Source organism: Cavia porcellus, unplaced genomic scaffold (assembly GCF_034190915.1).
Source record: "Cavia porcellus strain 051 isolate PalLab524CR breed Dunkin Hartley unplaced genomic scaffold, mCavPor4.1 scaffold_11, whole genome shotgun sequence".
Classification (NCBI taxonomy): Eukaryota; Metazoa; Chordata; class Mammalia; order Rodentia; family Caviidae; genus Cavia; species Cavia porcellus.
The window spans coordinates 931,503-947,742 of NW_026947494.1; the positions used below are offsets into that span (position 1 = coordinate 931,503).

Below are 16,240 nucleotides of genomic sequence, written 5' to 3' on the forward strand. Positions count from 1 at the left end.
CCCCCCCCACCGGTGCCAGCCTCTGCGGCCATCTCCGGTCTTCTCAGGAAACAGCAGGGTGTGGACGCTGCGGATTTGCAGGGATTTACACACAGGATGTGGGGTTCAGTGCACCAGGGCCCCGATGCTCAGGGGTCTGGGCCGGCCTGGCTGTCCTCCCTGCTGCCCAGGCAGAAGCTTCTAGAAGTCTGGGGGGGCGGGGAGAAAGCCCCAGTGCCTGGGCCAGAGCTGTGTAGCAGGGGCCCTGCCTCTGCTAGACCTCACCCTGCTCATGGCCCTGGGCTGGAATAGCCTTGCTGTTCACAACGTCCTGCCTGCACCACCACAGCCTGGGGGTTGGGGTCTGCCCCAGGCAGGTCTGCCTCTGGCCCTGCCTTTGTCTCATGTCTGTATCTCTGTCCCTGAGTCCCTGTCTATTTCTATCTCTGTGCATCTTTGTCTCTCTGTCTCTGTGTGTCTCTGTATTTCTGTCTGTTTCTGTCTCTGCATCTTTGTCTCTGTCTGTATGTGTCTCTGTCTCTGTCTCTGCAGCAGTGTCTCCAGAGGCCCCATCCCCACCCCCGTCCACACAAGTCAGTTGATCCCAATGTCTTGATCTTTTCCTGAGGCCTCCACCCTTTCTGAGCTCCCTGTGGGCAGGGGCGAAGGTCAGGGCCTGGACCTGCTCGGCCTTGAGCAGAGACCCTTACCCTCCTCGCAGAGGGGACACCCTGCCCAGTCATTGTCATGCTGCAGTTCAGTGCTGTGGGTTCTGGGAAGGGGCAGGGGACAGCTGAGGGAGGGCTATGAGACCCCTACTCACCTGGGAGGGAGACTCCCAAGGGGGCAGTAGGGAAGCTAGGGAGCCACCTCGAGTGCCACTCTGCCTCTACCTTGGTCCCCGCCCTGGCCTCAGGTAGGAAGGTCAGACAGGGTGTCATCCTTCCGCTTCTCTGGTGCCCAGCACTCAGCCCCAAGAACCCCGCTGCTGACCCCTCCTGGGCTTGGAGTCTCCATTAGTCAGGGTCCAGCCCGTTCTGGGGGCTGGGCTGGGACCCCCAGTGCCACTGTGTGCAACCAGATCCAGGGTAGAGAGGCAGGATCCCTCCTGGCGTGGCTGCTGCATGTCTGTGCAGGGGGAGGAGTCAGGCAGGATGGGGGTGGGGGCAGCTCAGACCTAGCCTGCCTCACAGATAAGGCATTAACAGCGCAGGACGCGCCCCATGGATTTGCTGACGCCTCCTTTCACCCAGGTGCCTGGGGCGAGGTGCCAAAGGTTCCCTATAAAGCACCCGGGCTCCGCCACTCGCCCACTCCAGCTCTGTCTCACACACCAGCCTGGCTCAGCCAGCGACCACCATGGTGCGGCTTGTGCTGCCCAATCCTGGCCTGGAGGACCGGATCCCGTCCCTGGATGCACTGGACACCATCGAGAAGGATGCCGGCTCCCGGCCCCAGTGGGACAACAAGGCCCAGTACATGCTGACCTGCGTGGGCTTCTGCGTGGGACTGGGCAACGTGTGGCGCTTCCCCTACCTGTGCCAGAGTCATGGAGGAGGTAGGCCACACTGGGCTGTGTGGGGGGCAGTGAGAGCAGCCCATACTGTCAGCTCCTCAAAGACACAGGTGGGGTCCCCAAACACTTGCCACTCTCCAAGGACACAGGTGGAGTCCCCAAACACCCTCGGCTCCCTGAAGACACAGGTGGGGTCCCCAAATACCCTCCACTTTCCAAGGACACAGGTGGGGTCCCCAAACACCCTCAGCTCCCCAAGGACACAGGTGCGGTCCCCAAAACCCTCGGCTCTCCAAGGACACAGGTGGGTCCCCAAATACCCTCAGCTCCCCAAAGACACAGGTGGGGTCCCCAAACACCCTCCACTCTCCAAGGACACAGGTGGGGTCCCCAAACACCCTCAGCTCCCCAAGGACACAGGTGGGGTCCCCAAACACCCTCCACTCTCCAAGCACACAGGTGGGGTCCCCAAACACTCTCGGTTCCCCAAGGACACAAGTGGGGTCCCCAATACCCTTGGATCTCCAAGAACACAGGTGGGGTCCCCAAACACCCTCGGCTCTCCAAGGACACAGGTGGGATCCCCAAACACTCTCGGTTCCCCAAGGACACAAGTGGGGTCCCCAATACCCTTGGATCTCCAAGAACACAGGTGGGGTCCCCAAACACCCTCGGCTCCCAAGGACACAGGTAGAGGTCTCACAAACCCTCAGCACACTGAGGTTACAGGTGGGACCCCCACAAACCCTGAGTATTCAAAGTCACAGTGGGGTCCACTCACACCCTCACTCTGGAGGTCACAGAAAGAGTCCCACTTATCCTCTGCACCCTGAGGTCACACACTGTCCCACAAACCCTTAGCTTTGAGACCGCAACAGGGCCCCCATGTTCCCACCGCCAGAGCTCGGATCCCATGTACGTCAGCACCCCATTTACAGAGTGAGCAGGAAGCGTGAGAAGCCAGGCTGAGTCCAGGGCTGAGAGGGAGCAGAAGAGGGGGTGGGCCGGGTGGGGCCCCTCAGTGTGGGGCGGGCAGCAGAGCAGGGCAGCAGCGCTGTCCCTGCCATCGGCGGGCCTGGGGACAGCTTCCCTGTCTCGGTCGCTCCCTCCCCCAGCTGCAAAGGGCCTGCCCGTGTGGATTGGAGTTCCCCCCCACCTTGGTCTCAGCTCCATACCCAGGAGGCCCGGTGGACGCAGTAGCCGTGGTCACAGGTGTGGCACTTCCAGGTGGTACTGAACTGGGACATGGTGTGCAGGTGGCCTGGTGTGGGATACTCTACGCCACCCTGATCTGGGCCAAGCCTGAGTTCAGGGCCAGGCTCCAGGGTAGGAGCCGGGCAGGTCTATGCTGGCTGGAACCCGCTTGGCAGGTGTGCCTTGGGGGAGGGCATCAGAGACACGTTCCAGAGAAGTCCAGATGAGGATGTGTGGCCGGCCTGGGACCCTGGGATGTGAAGGTGTCTGAGAGACACCCTTGTGCCCCTGGCTCTGCCCAAGAGCTGTACGCCAGGGGGCCAAGCCTAGCCCAGAGCCTCAGGCCCCAGAAGAACCAGGCTAGGCGGCAGAGTCTCCTGCTCCCAGCCCCACCCCTGCCCACTTGCCTGCTGGGGTCCATGCCATGAGCAGGAGCAAGACAGGACAGGAGGGGAGGCTGAGTGATGGGGACCCCAGAGTCAAGGATTGGGGCTATGCCATCTACCAGGATGCAGGTGAGGTTCCCACACCTGCCTGCCACCCCACTAGCCATTACTTCAGTCTGTCTGATTTGGGCTTGGGGGAGATCTGGTGGGGACCCCAGCCTCACAGGTAGCTGCTCCAAGACAAAAAGCTGGGGACCCTCGAACTTTTGAGCCTATGAACCTCTGAGGTAGTGTCTCCAGAGGCTCTGCCCCCACCAGCAAGCGGCACTGAGGACTGGCACTTGGGCCCTGAAGGAATGCGGTGTCAGGGCCTAGAGGGGCTAGTGAGGGCAGAGCAGGTCCCTGGGAAGCCGAGGGCCCATGGTGGCCCCACTGCTGAGTGCACACACAGAGGCTGCTCACTACAACCCTGGACAGCTGCCCTTCCCCTCTGAGGCGGCCTGCGGGTCACTTGCTGGGCTCCGGGCCCAGGCTTTGTCTGCCCACGTCACTGAGCATGGCAGCAACTGGAGGTCCCTGCTGAATGCCACGCTGGTCAGTTACACTGCTGACCATGCACTCGGACAGATGGTAGCCAGAGGGGACAAAGCAGGAGATTTCAGCTGGGCGGGGGTGACAGCAGGACCTGAGCTGCTCTCCCCAGAAGTTCCCTTGAGGACTCACAGTGGGTCCCAAAGTTTAATCCAAGCTGCAGCTCTGCATGGCCGGCAGGGGCCAGCGGAGGCCTGTAGTGGCCCTGGTGCTTCAGAGAAGCTGTCTTTTTAAGAATTTGGGGTACACGGGTCCCTTCCACAGGATCCTGGGGATCCGAGGCTATGGCAGGCATGGACCCAGGACGGTGGGGCTGGCAGTGCACAAGGCGCAGATGCGTGGCTGGGTGGGGTGCTGCCCCTCTCCAGGCCCCTCAGCCCCCTGCAGCCATTCCATCTCCCGACAGCCCTGCAGCAGCTGCCAGGAGCCTCCTCTTCCTCCTCTCCTCCTGCCGTCTCCTTCTCCTCCCCTCCTGCTTTTCCTGCCTTTCCTCTTGGTTTCGAAACTTCTTCACAGACAGGCAGAACTGCGTTTCCCAACTGGGTGCACCTCCCTCCCTCTGGCACGTTTCCTGGCATCAGGTGCCCGCCTGCCCCCTCTGCCTGTGCATCCCTGCTCGCCCCTAGTCTGTGTGAAGAGCCGATACCTGTGGCTCCAGGCAACGCAGGTGGCCCAGCTCAGGGACCTTTGCCCACCCAGGCCCCACCCAGCCCCTCCTTCGGCTCCTGTTCCCACCCCTTTTCCCTGGAAAGCACCCCACTGCCCCTGGCCTTGCTCATCACGGTGCTCCTGAGATTCTTGGGTCCTAGTGGATGGGGGCCCTGGATGGAGCCAGGGGACCAGGGAAGCAGAGGCTCAGGTTGCAGGCCCCCCTCCCCAGGCATCTGGAGGCCTCAGCCCCAGGCTCTGCCCTGATAGAGCTCTGTGACCCTTGGTCCGTCTGGATGCGGGATCACTAACACCCATTGCCCTGAATGCCCAAGACATTTCTCTCATGTCCTCGCATCTCAAGGTCTTTCCCCAACATTCCAACATTCCAACATTCCAGCACGATCCCCACCACAAGGCAGTGTTCCTAGAAGGCAGCATGACGGTGGCTGGGGCCGCAGGGGAGATGCCCCGCCCCCCGCCCCCCCAGTCTGTAGGCCCTTGCCTCTTCTGTGCAAGCCTGGGATGGCTCCAGGGAATCAGCACTTGTCCCAGTCGCCAGCTCAGCCGGCAGAGCACAGCCTCCTCTGGCTCACCCAGAATGCCCTGCAGGAGGCTTCTCTTCCTTCCTGGCCAAGCGACAACCGTGGTGCCAAGGGGCAGCCTGTCCCATCACCCACAGGTGCCCATGTGGAGTCTTCCGCCTCCTGGGTCCTGCAAAAGTGCTGCGATGCACGGGGTGCATGCAGGTCTCTGTGATTCCGAGTCCCAGAAGTGAAGGTGTTGGGTCCCACAGTAACACTCATGTTTGGGTTTCTTGCGAAGATCGCTGTTTTTGACAGCAGCCAGCTTTGCTCAGGTTCCCGCTGACCGCGCAGTGTTCCAGCCTCCTCTCCATGTTCTGATTCTGCTTATTTTCTTTCTCTTTCCCTTTTCTTTTTTTAGCACTGGAGATGGAACCCACGAGTTGCATGCTGAGCTACACCCCAGCTCTTTCTATTTTTGAGATAGGGTCTTGCTATGTTGCCCACACTGCCCCTGGACTTGCAGTCCTCCGCCTCAGTCTCCAGAGCAGCTGGGGTAACAGCTATGCACCACACTGCTCCCCTTTGTGACAGGAGATGATGTCCTATGGCAGTTCTGGCCTGTGTTTTCCTCCTGGTGAGGAAGGCTGATCATGTCTTCCCTGGAGAAACGGCTGTGGAGTCCTGTGCGGTGCCTAATTGTGCGTCTGTTCCTGCTGGGCTTCAGGCACGATCTGGACACAAATCTCTTGCCAGAGACGTAACTAGCAAGCATCCTACCTCCCCAGGGTGTCTTTGTACCCTGTCCCTGCTATTCTGGATGCATTTTTTTTTTTGTCTTTTTTCTTTTCTTTTTTATCGGTACCGGGGATCCAACTCACAACTGCCTGCTTACAAGGAGGCGCTTATGCCACTGAGCTAAATCTCCAGCCCCTGGATTCATGGTTTTTTGAGGCAGGGTCTCACTATGCAGCTCAGGCTGCCTTTAGCTCAATGGGGCTCCTTCCTCGGCCTCCTGAGTGCCAGGATTACAGGCACGTGCCACCACACAGGGTTTTGCACAGGTGACAGGATGCCAGAAGTCCGGCTCCCAGCAGTCATTCTCATGCTTATTACCGGTGAGAGGATGCAGGTGATGTTACAAACGTAGCTTCCACCTGAGACCACTTCAGCAGTCCAGCATCACCAGTGAGCAACCCTGTCTCTGGTGACCCCAATGTCCAGGACATCAGTGATTCAGACCATGAGAGTCACAGGCAGGGTGGAAGCCAGCACCCCTCAGCCTTTGAGGCTCCCATTTGGTCCTGTGCTGCCCCCCCCCCCACAGCCCTGTGCTGGTTCAGTGGTGATGCTGTCTGTGTCCACAGGCACCGTCCCCTGTGACCCAGCAGCACAGGTCCTCATGGCCACCTGGGTGACATGCCACTCTCAGGCCACATGGACCAAAGCACTGTTTGCTGGGGGTCCCAGGCCACAGTTGGTCTCGAGCGGGGCTCTTCAGCAGGGCCTGCCCCCAGGTGGCCTCCAGTTCTGCTTCTCCCCACAGGGGCCTTCATGATCCCCTTCCTCATCCTGCTGGTCCTGGAGGGTGTCCCCCTGCTGCACCTAGAGTTCGCCATTGGCCAGCGGCTGCGCAAGGGCAGCGTGGGTGTGTGGAGCACCATCCACCCAGCTCTGAAGGGCGTAGGTATGTGCCTGGCCATGGCCCCAGCTCCGGGTGCTCCTAGGCAGGAGGACCCAGGCTGGTCCTCCAGAGGTTTCAGTGCCTTTTGAGCCCATGTCTGGGCTGCACTGTCCTGGTCACCAGGCCCTGATTCCCCACAGCCTGGCAGGGTGGGAGGGTGGCCTAGGGGAGAGGAGCAGAGAGGGTTGCATCTGCAGCTCACAGCAGGCTCCACCAGGCTCCGGGGCCAGAAGGGGGCGCTTGTCCCCCACCTGCCCTCAGCCACCTGTCTGTGTCAATCCAACTTCCAATCCAGCCATACCTGTGCCCAGCCCTAGGGCTGGTCACTCATTCACTGGCTCTGGCCTGGGCAGTGCCCTGCAGCCTCACCAAGGGACATCATGGCTCAATGGGCCCCCCAAATATGGGCAGGCAGAGAAGACCAAGAACTGGGGCAAAGAGCAGGGTCCAGGGCCAGGGTCCAGGGCAGGGCAGGGCCCATCCCATCCACATCCACACCCAGCAGGCCCAAGGCACACAGCCTCGGCTCCTGGCCCTCGCTGCCCCTCTCTGCCCTTTCCTGCACCTCCCTTCCTGTCCACCCTGGCGCTCCTTTCCTTCCCTCCTTCCCTCTCTCCTCCTGCTGCTCTCTCCCTCTCTCCACTCTCACCTCCCACAATCACACACACAGGCATCTGGCTTTGAGTTTCACATCTCTGAAGACCAGGTGCCTGGACCACCACAGTCCTGCCTAGCAGCCCCAATGTGCAGAACACCCCCTGCCCACTGTGCTCTCTGCTGCCACTCTCCAGTCCCCAGAGGAGGACAAGGCTTTCTCCACCTGGTCTGGAGCTGGCCACTGGCCTCTGTAAGGGCCTACGGCTACCACCTGCAGGCTGCAGGCAATGGAGGAGGGAAATGGGACGCTGACCCCCAGCCACAGCTCACACAAGTGACATCAGACAGACCCTGGCAGCCAGCAGCCCAGCACTCAGCCGCCCACAGTGTCCCCCTGTGCCCCGCAGGCATTGCGTCCATGATGGTGTCCTTCATGGTTGGCCTGTACTACAACACCATCATCGCCTGGGTCATGTGGTATTTCTTCAACTCCTTCCAGGAGCCCCTGCCGTGGAGTGAGTGCCCACTGAACGAGAACCAGACAGGTGAGCCCTTAGCCTCTGCGCTGTCCCCATCCCTATCCACACAGTGGCTTTGTTAGCAGTCAGTTGCATCTGGTGAACGGTCACCAGCACTCTCCTGAGACTGGCTGCTCACAGACAGGGCTGACAAAATCCAGAGCACCTTCCAGGACACAGGGCAATGGCAGGTTTCACCATGAGTATGGCAGCTTCCTGAACCCTGTGCCTGGATCCAGATGAGAGGCTAAAAGACACTACAGGGGAAGCAGAGGCTGCGACAGAGTGACCCACTCACAAGAGCCGCTGCTGCCTATACCCATGTCCCCCACCCTGGGCAAGCTCAGCTCACACTGACCTACGCAGCCACCGATGGGCCTATGTGGCCAGCTTGGTGACCTCAAGTCCAACAGGTGCAGAGGGGCCGTGGCATGTGCTATGCAAACCCTTGCCGTGCAACAGGCAGTGGAGACAAGGCCAGGAAAGGGCAAACAGCTCCAGGCGCCCTTCTCTGTCTATCAGGCTGACTCTTCATCTCAGGGAGCTCAGAGTAGTTCCTGTGACCCCAAGAAGCCCATGGTGCAACAGGGTGTGCAACTGGGCACAGAGGCCCAGGCCCGGCCAGGAAGCCCCAATGACCCACAGTCCTTGCACTGCCAAACTACCTGCCTGGGGTAATGCCCCTCACAGGAGCCAGGCAACAGCAGCATGGGCCGTCAAGGTACCATGCACAGCACAGTGAGGGCGATGTCTCAGAACCTATAGTATGCGTGAACATGTGTGCACACTGAACAAGTGCATGTATGTGTGAGCATATTTCCCTCCTCCATTTCTGGCCTGCTCCTGGGGCTGCCTGGTGTCTCTGGAGTTCAAGCCCCCGAGCTGCCTGTCCACGCAGACCTGTCCTCTCCAAGCCTTGCCCTGAGGCGTGCGCTCGGTCACCTCCACAGGTTATGTGGACGAGTGTGCCAGAAGCTCCCCCGTGGACTACTTCTGGTACCGCAAGACCCTCAACACCTCCACCTCCATCGACGAATGGGGCTCCATCCAGTGGTGGATCCTGCTCTGTCTCACCTGCGCCTGGAGCGTCCTGTACGTGTGCACCATCCGCGGCATTGAGACCACCGGGAAGGTATGGGGTGGGCTGCCCACTGCACCCTTGGGGCCTTGGTCCTGGGGCTCCCACACCCTCTGTCAGGGCCACGATGGCCCCAGGTCTGCCGAATGGCTCAGCTGGTGGCCCCAGGATTTTGTGCAGCTGAGACAGCTCTCAAGCACACTCCAAAGCTCCTGCAGCCCTAAGCACCTGCCTAGTTGGGGTGGCCGAACTGTGACACAGGACACAGGAGACTGGGATGTCCTTGTGCTGGAGCCCAGGCACTGTCCCGAGGTCCAGCCTCTGCCCCTTCCAAACCAGGTCATGCCCATACCCTGACCCCGCTGCCCCACAGGCTGTGTATATCACCTCCACGCTGCCCTACGTCGTGCTGACCATCTTCCTCATCCGCGGCTTGACCCTGAAGGGCTCCACCAATGGCATTGTCTTCCTGTTCACTCCCAATGTGAGTCCCTGTGTCCAGCCTGGGCTTGACCTGCAGGAGAGGCCTCAGAGGAGCAGAACCTCTCTTTCTCTGTGCCACAACCTCTGTTCCAGCTCCCAGGGACAGGTCGAGCCAGTCTGCTGCCACTAGGCCAGTCCTGCCTGGCTGGGCCCCGAGGGACGGTTGTCTGTGGTCCTTGTGCTGCATGCCGGGTGGGGGTTAGTCAGCCTGACTTCGCTCTTCATGTGTAAGGGCAGCCACCAGCAGGGAGGAACCTGTCCTCCCCAACCAACTGGAGGCTCAGGGTTCTCCCTGGCCGCCTCGCCTTGGCCTTGGTGGTTCTGGCCCACACAGTGTGCAGCTGAGGTCTCTGTTGATGCAGATCACGGAGTTGGCCAACCCAGTGACCTGGCTGGACGCAGGCACCCAGGTCTTCTACTCCTTCTCACTGGCCTTTGGGGGCCTCATCTCCTTCTCCAGCTACAACTCTGTGCAGTGAGTTCCTGGGGTGGGAGGGTCCTCAAGTGCAGGGAGCTGTTTCAGTTTCCCTGGGTGTGAGGATGGGTAGGAAAGGACGCAAACCCCAGCCTGCCCGGTCCCTGCCTGTATGGGTGCAGCAACTCTGCTGGGCGGCTGTGGGCACACACAGCCCAGCAGGGCAGGTTTTATCTGCCTGGCTCCGTCTCCATGCCTCATCATCCCCGGCTCTCCCCCGGCACCCCAGTACTGGGTAGGCGGTTCTTCCAAAGCCCCATGCCCACCCTGCAGACCCAGGTGGGCTCCTGTAGGCGGTGCCTTCAACAGACCCTGCCTGGATAGGACACCGGGTGATGAGTCCAGGGGATTTTGGGAAGCACTCAAGCAGTGCTCCCCATCTTGCACAAATGTTTCTGCAGCACCTAGTGTGTATCAGGTGTTCTCACAGGGGTGAGGGTGTGCAGAGGCCCAGGGAGGAGAGGGACTGGGCTGGTGTAAGGGGTGCAGCCTGGACTGCAGAAGGGGCAGAGTGGGGCAGGGTCTGTGAGTGCCCAAGGGGAAGGGAGCAGAAGATGTGTTCAACAGACCTCAAGTCTGTTAGGCTGCCAGCTCCACTGGTGGGTTGAGCCAGGGACAGGTGTGGGGCATGGCCTGGTGGGCGGGCCCGTAATGAGGGCAGGGAGAAGGCCAGAAGTGCCCTGAGACACCGGGATGGGCATGTCTGGGCATGGCTATAGGTGTGACTGGAGGGTCAGGCAGGAGTGCTGCTTCGGACGTTGCCAGAGATGCTGAAAGTGGGAGTGGCTGGCTTCAGAGCACGGAGGCCCTGTTGTCACTGGCATCTAGCTCCCCATCCAGAGAAGGCACTGAAAGGGCACCCACGAGGTGTCACTGCCAGTGAGGCCCAGGCATGTCTGCCATGCACGACAGAGATTTCTTCTGCAGCAGCTTCCTCTCCCTGGGCCCTGACCCTGCCCCCTCTGCCTTCTGCCTGTGGACAGTGGGTCCTGGACGCTGCGATGAGCACACGTCCCGCTTCTTGCGAGGCCAGGGTGTCCTGTGCACTGTGTCACTGCCTTCCTCCTCTCTGCCGATGGTGTCTCTGTGTGGACACAGGCATGGGCTGCTGCCTGGTCACCAGCCTGGCAGTGTGTGGTGGCATGTCGTTGCCCTGTGACATGATCTTCCCAGTGGCTCTCAGCTCTGCTCCTCGTGGCCTGGTCGTCGAGTGCCGAGGCTATGGATGGAACAGCTCTCCGAGCTTCCCTTGGTGGACACCTGTGGCAGGAACACAGCCAGCCAGGGCCCTGGAGACCTGGGGTGTGCCAGTTGGGGCAGGCCGAGCCCAGCCTCCTCACACCCTGGAGTCTTCTTGGCTTGCTGCCTACCTGCCCTGGGCTAGGGCTGGGACCTGGACAGCCCCAGATGACAGCTGTAGTCTGTGTCCTGGGCTTTCTGAGTGTCTCCAGAGCCACCATGTACTGAAATGTGCAGAGGGGCAGGAGCAAGGGCCTCTGCTGAGGGTCTAGGTGAGGGCCAGCACCCTGCATCCTCAGTGCCACTTGGGTAGGGCTCCACCCCTTCCCATGTCACCAAAGGTGCCATCCCTAGCTTGCTTTTGGGCTGGGCTCAGACCCTGTGCTGGGCCTGGACCTGGTGGAGGTGCTGCCCATGCCCTGACTCTGCGTTGGGGACACAGCATGGTCCCTAGGACATCAGGGTGGGCCACGATGATGACATTGCTCTCACCCACAGCAACAACTGCGAGATGGACTCGGTGATCGTGTCCATCATCAACGGCTTCACTTCTGTGTTGGCGGCCACGGTAGTTTACTCCATCATCGGCTTCCGTGCTACCCAGCGCTATGATGACTGCTTCAGCCAGTGAGCTGCGTCCCGCACCAAGCCCCACCCACCCAGGCCGGCCCCCACCCAGGCGGGCATCAACCTTTCCTCTCCCTAGGAACATCCTGACGCTTATCAATGCCTTCGACCTGCCAGAGGGAAACGTGACGCAGGAGAACTTTGCCGCCATGCAGCAGTGGTTCAATGCTACCAATCCCAACATCTATGCGGGACTCAAATTCCAGACCTGCGACATGAACTCCTTCTTGTCTGAGGTGGGTCCCACGGGTACAGCCCACAGAAGTGAAGGGGCTTTGAACTGTGCAGACAGGCAGGTCCAGCCTTTCCCCCAGGCTGATTCCCCCCAACCACCAGTTCACTGCCACACACTGCAGGTGCCCGAGGGTTATGACGCTTCTTCCGTTAAAGTGGAAAGCATTGTTCCCCCTGGTTCTGAATGTGTCACACAACCAGGCCAGCAGCACAGTTCTTGGATCTGAGACTCAGTCCTTGGGAAGCTGCCACTGTAGTAGCTGGAGTTTCTGAGCACCATGTTAATGGTCAATGAAGTTTGTGCTTTTTTTTTTCTGTTCTGGGGATTGAACCTAGGACCTTGGCACTGAGCTGCATTTCCAGCACTTTTTAAAACTTTGAGACAGGATCTTGCTAAGTCATTATGTTGCCCAGGCTGGGCTCAAACTAATGATCCTCATTCTACAGCCTCCTGGAGTGCTGGGTGACAAGTGTGTACCACCATGCCCAGCTACCAGTACATTTATAGGCCAACCTTTACTAAGTGAATCTGGCAGCTGGTTGGTCAGGAGCCTCCAGTGTTTTAGAGGGTGGTGGCCCTCTGTAGGGCTTGGCACTGTGTCTGTCTCTGGTGGCCCTGGTGAAATAGCTGTGGCAGGAATGAAATGTTGGTAGGGTACCTGGCATGGCAGAGCAGAGGATGCTGAGGTTCTCAGCCACAGGGTGCCTAGTGATCCCAAAGGATAGGTGGTCCCTGGGACAGGGTGATGCTGGCTTGATGAACACCCACCTACCCCGGGGCCTCCTGGATCTGGGTTCCCTCAGGACCTGTGTTTTGGTGACGCAATCAGGCTTTCTCTGCGTCCTGGAGCTGGGCCATGTGGGGACAGCTGAATGCCCACAGTGGCTGACTGGTCTTAGCAGCCTGGGGCTCTGACTGCAGCAAGGCCACAGAACCTACTTACTGTTCAGCTTTTGAAAATGTGCTTTGGAACCAAAATCAAAACCCAGTTAGGCTGGGCATTGTGGCACATGCCTGTAATCCTAGCACGCATGAGGCTGAGGCAGGAGAACTGCTACAGGTTCAAGGCCAGTCTGGGCTACAAAGTTCAAGGCCAGTCTGAACTGCCCAGTAAAACCCAGTCTCAAAAAGATGCCCCCCCAAAAAAGATCCAGTTATTTCATGACATGACCCAGACCCATCCCGCCCTATCCTTGCTGGGATAGGCACGGCAGGTGGGCTACTGGGGTGGCTGCAGAGAAGGGGCCTGGGTGACCCAGTGTGTGTTGCCATGCAGAGCGTGGAGGGCACCGGCCTGGCCTTCATCACCTTCACCGAGGCCATCACCAAGATGCCGGTGTCTCCGCTGTGGTCAGTGCTCTTCTTCATCATGCTCTTCTGCCTGGGCCTCTCGTCCATGTTTGGGAACATGGAGGGCGTGGTTGTGCCCCTGCAGGACCTCAAGGTCGTCCCCAAAAAGTGGCCCAAGGAACTTCTGACAGGTGTGTGTGTGGATGGGTGTGGATGGGCACCCAGAACAGGGATACCTTGAGGGCTGCCCTGAGTTGGGCTCCGCTCTCTGTCGGCCTGCAGGTCTCATCTGCTTGGGCACCTACCTCATCGCCTTCATCTTCACACTGAACTCGGGCCAGTACTGGCTGTCCCTGCTGGACAGTTATGCGGGCTCCATCCCCCTGCTCATCGTGGCCTTCTGCGAGATGTTTGCCGTGGTATATGTATACGGCGTGGACAGGTAGGAGGGCGGTGACTGTCCTGCCCGGGAAGAGCCAGGGTGTGGGTTCCTGCAGCGATGGTTTGTAGTTTCCCTCCTTGTGGGCACACTGGCATCATGCAGCCGGTGCCATTGTCTGGCGCGGAGAGCCTCGGTGGGCTGAGGTGCAGTGGGTAACAGTGCCCTCCTGGCTCGTGCAGGTTCAATAAGGACATCAAGTTCATGATCGGGCACAAGCCCAACATCTTCTGGCAGGTCATGTGGAGAGTGGTCAGCCCAGTCATCATGCTGGTCATCTTCTTTGCCTTCTTGGTGATCCAGGTCAACAAGGACCTCACATACAACGTGTGGGATCCCAGCTACGTGAGTGCCCAGACGGTAGTACACGGCCCAAGAGGGCGGGAAGGCGGGACCCAGGCACCCGAAGCCTGGTTCTCCTCCACCCAAGAGGACTGGGAAGTGGGCATCCTGGGGGCCCTGCTGGCTGCTTACCGCACCTCTCCCACAGGAGGAGTTCCCAAAGTCCCTGGAGGTCTCATACCCGAGCTGGGTGACCGCAGTGGTGGTGGTCGTGGCCGGGGTGCCTTGCCTCACTATCCCCTGCTACGCTGTCTACAAGCTCCTCTGTGGCTGCTTCCGGAGCTCAGGAGACCGCCAGGGGCTGGTCAGCACGATGTCCACTGTCTCTGTGAATGGGGACCTGAAGAGCTGAGTGGGCCCAGTCTGCGGAGCATGTGTGCGAGTGTGCGGGTGGCTATGCACGTGTGTGGATGTGGATGTGTGCTCAGGTATGTTTGTGCAGGAAATCATGTGTGTGTGTTGTGTGTACATGCATATGTATGTGTACATGTGCACACATGAATGAGTGTGTATACAGGTGTGTGTATGTGTCCATATGCACACGTGTGTTATGTGTGTGAGGGTATCTGTGAGAATGTATTACTCATCTGTGGAAGTGCACTGTGCAGTACACACATATGTACTGCACATGTGTGCATACCCCCGCATATTTATGTGTATTCATACGTGTGCGGGAGGCATGTGTCGTGCATGTAAATGCATGAGCACCACATTTTTGTTTTCATGTCACATGCGGACATGTGGCTGTGTGTGCCCACTGTACACGTGTGGGGCATGTGTTTTGACAGGCTTGTGGCACACATTCCCACACCTGGCCCGCACTGCCCCCGCCCCTGCTCTTGCTTCTGTGGCAAGGCATGGACTGTGCCCGGCCATCCTGGTGTGGGCTGACCCAAACCTGCACACACCATGGGCCACACCGAGGCCTGCAGGCCACACTGCTGCTCCTTGGCGTAGTCCCTGATGCCTGTTCACTCACACTGCCCCTTGCCATTGGACCTGGACCTGGCAGCCCTGAGTAGAAAAGTTGGGGGCCCTTTGCTGCCTGAGGAGGAGCCAGAGGAGGGCAAGAGACTCCAGGCAGGGAAGACTGGGCCCGAGCTGGATTCACAGAGGTCCAGCCTGGCAGAGTCCACCGGTGAATTCCGAGCTGTTTAATCATTACTGGAGCTGGATGAGCAACTCAGTGGGGCTCAGCAGCTTCCCAAGAGGACGCTTCAGCTGGAGGCTGGGAATGCTCCAGGGCCGACATGGTGACTGTGACACCCACCCCCGGGTTGCCTGGGAGCCACACTAGGCACTTGCCCTCCCTGTCACAGAAGAGCCTCTCTGATTAGATGCCCAGCTCAGCCACTGCCAATAGTCATCCCGCTTCCCAAGGAAAGTCTAAGCTTAAATTGAGCTGGCCTCTGGGAATTCACAGGAGGGTGGCAGCGGTGGGTCCGGTTGCCACGTCCCTTCCCCTGGAGACACTAGCCACTTCCTCCACTAGAGGTCAGGGTCAGCCCTTTAACTGGAGTCCTCACACCAGGCCCCTCTGCCTTCCGCTGGATACCTGGGCACCGTGATCTGAGTCCTGCAGATGGAGGAGGGTGGCCCAAGAACATAGCCAGGAAGAGCTCGTGTGAGCTGGCCTGGGGATGTGCAACTGAGCGCCTGCAGTGCCCGTCTGGGCCTGGGTGGGGATGGCTCAGCCTGCTGTCTCCAGCCCGGTATTCCCACGGGTGTGCCCATCCGTGGGACCGGAATGTGGTCTGGGCAGGAAGCGTCTGTCTGAATAAACCACACTTGTCTCACACTCCTGGCTTGTGATTGTGTGGCAGGCGACACCCACTGCCCTTGGGCAGGCGACAGGGGCCGTGGGCTAGGGGCTGTGAGGGTGGCAGTAAAGGGAGGTGGGAAGAGTGACAGTGCCTGCCATGCAGGTGGCCCTAGGGGACGTTTCCTTGCCAGGCCCAGCTGCCCACAACCTCCATCCACCTCCCCACACATCTGAACACTTTTGTCACTTGCCTGTCACTCACAGGCTGTGCTCCAGGACGTACGCATTCAGACTCCAGCCACACAAGAGGCTGGCATCCTGGAGCTTGAAAATCTCAGGTTGGAGCCCTGGGCCTGGCCCTGGACAAGGCGCTGTGGGAGGACTCAGAGCTCAGGAGCACCACAGGGCCTCCGGGATAGACCCCAGGCAGGAGACCCAAACACAGGGAGCACAGGGCTCCGGGCCTGTGGTGCTGCATGCAGGGTGCAGGCATGCGGGGAACCAGGCCACAACAGGGAAGGTACCTACAGTGCATACGGGCTCAGTACTGTGGCCTTTGCAATAAGCCACGTAAGGATGTGGGCACAGGCATGGGATACCAATGGCCTCCGTGGTATAGGCCACTGGAGTCTC

The 16,240-nt window shown here is 59.8% G+C and overlaps 1 protein-coding gene across 2 annotated transcripts; it reads left to right on the forward strand.

The window, feature by feature from the left end:
• Positions 1-1,188: 1,188 nt before the first annotated feature.
• On the forward strand, positions 1,189-15,643 carry Slc6a19 (solute carrier family 6 member 19). 2 transcript variants are annotated; one of them, XM_003462110.3, is made up of 12 exons: positions 1,189-1,537; positions 6,385-6,525; positions 7,527-7,664; positions 8,588-8,769; positions 9,089-9,199; positions 9,561-9,673; positions 11,411-11,539; positions 11,619-11,775; positions 13,051-13,255; positions 13,347-13,506; positions 13,686-13,848; positions 13,994-15,643. In XM_003462110.3, exons 1-12 carry the CDS (start codon positions 1,339-1,341, stop codon positions 14,195-14,197), a joined length of 1,902 nt encoding a protein of 633 aa, XP_003462158.2. In that variant the 5' UTR covers positions 1,189-1,338; the 3' UTR covers positions 14,198-15,643. The 2 variants fall into 2 exon arrangements, with proteins under 2 accessions (XP_003462158.2, XP_063113992.1); XM_063257922.1 differs by lacking the exon at positions 6,385-6,525.
• The last annotated feature ends 597 nt before the right edge of the window (positions 15,644-16,240 follow it).

Coding starts and splice junctions, on each gene's coding strand:
- Slc6a19 (XM_003462110.3), top strand. CDS start 1,339: ATGGTGCGGCTTGTGCTGCCCAATCCTGGCCTGGAGGACCGGATCCCG. Junction 1,538..6,384: donor GTGCCAGAGTCATGGAGGAG/GTAGGCCACACT, acceptor TTCTCCCCACAG/GGGCCTTCATGATCCCCTTC. Junction 13,256..13,346: donor GCCCAAGGAACTTCTGACAG/GTGTGTGTGTGG, acceptor GTCGGCCTGCAG/GTCTCATCTGCTTGGGCACC.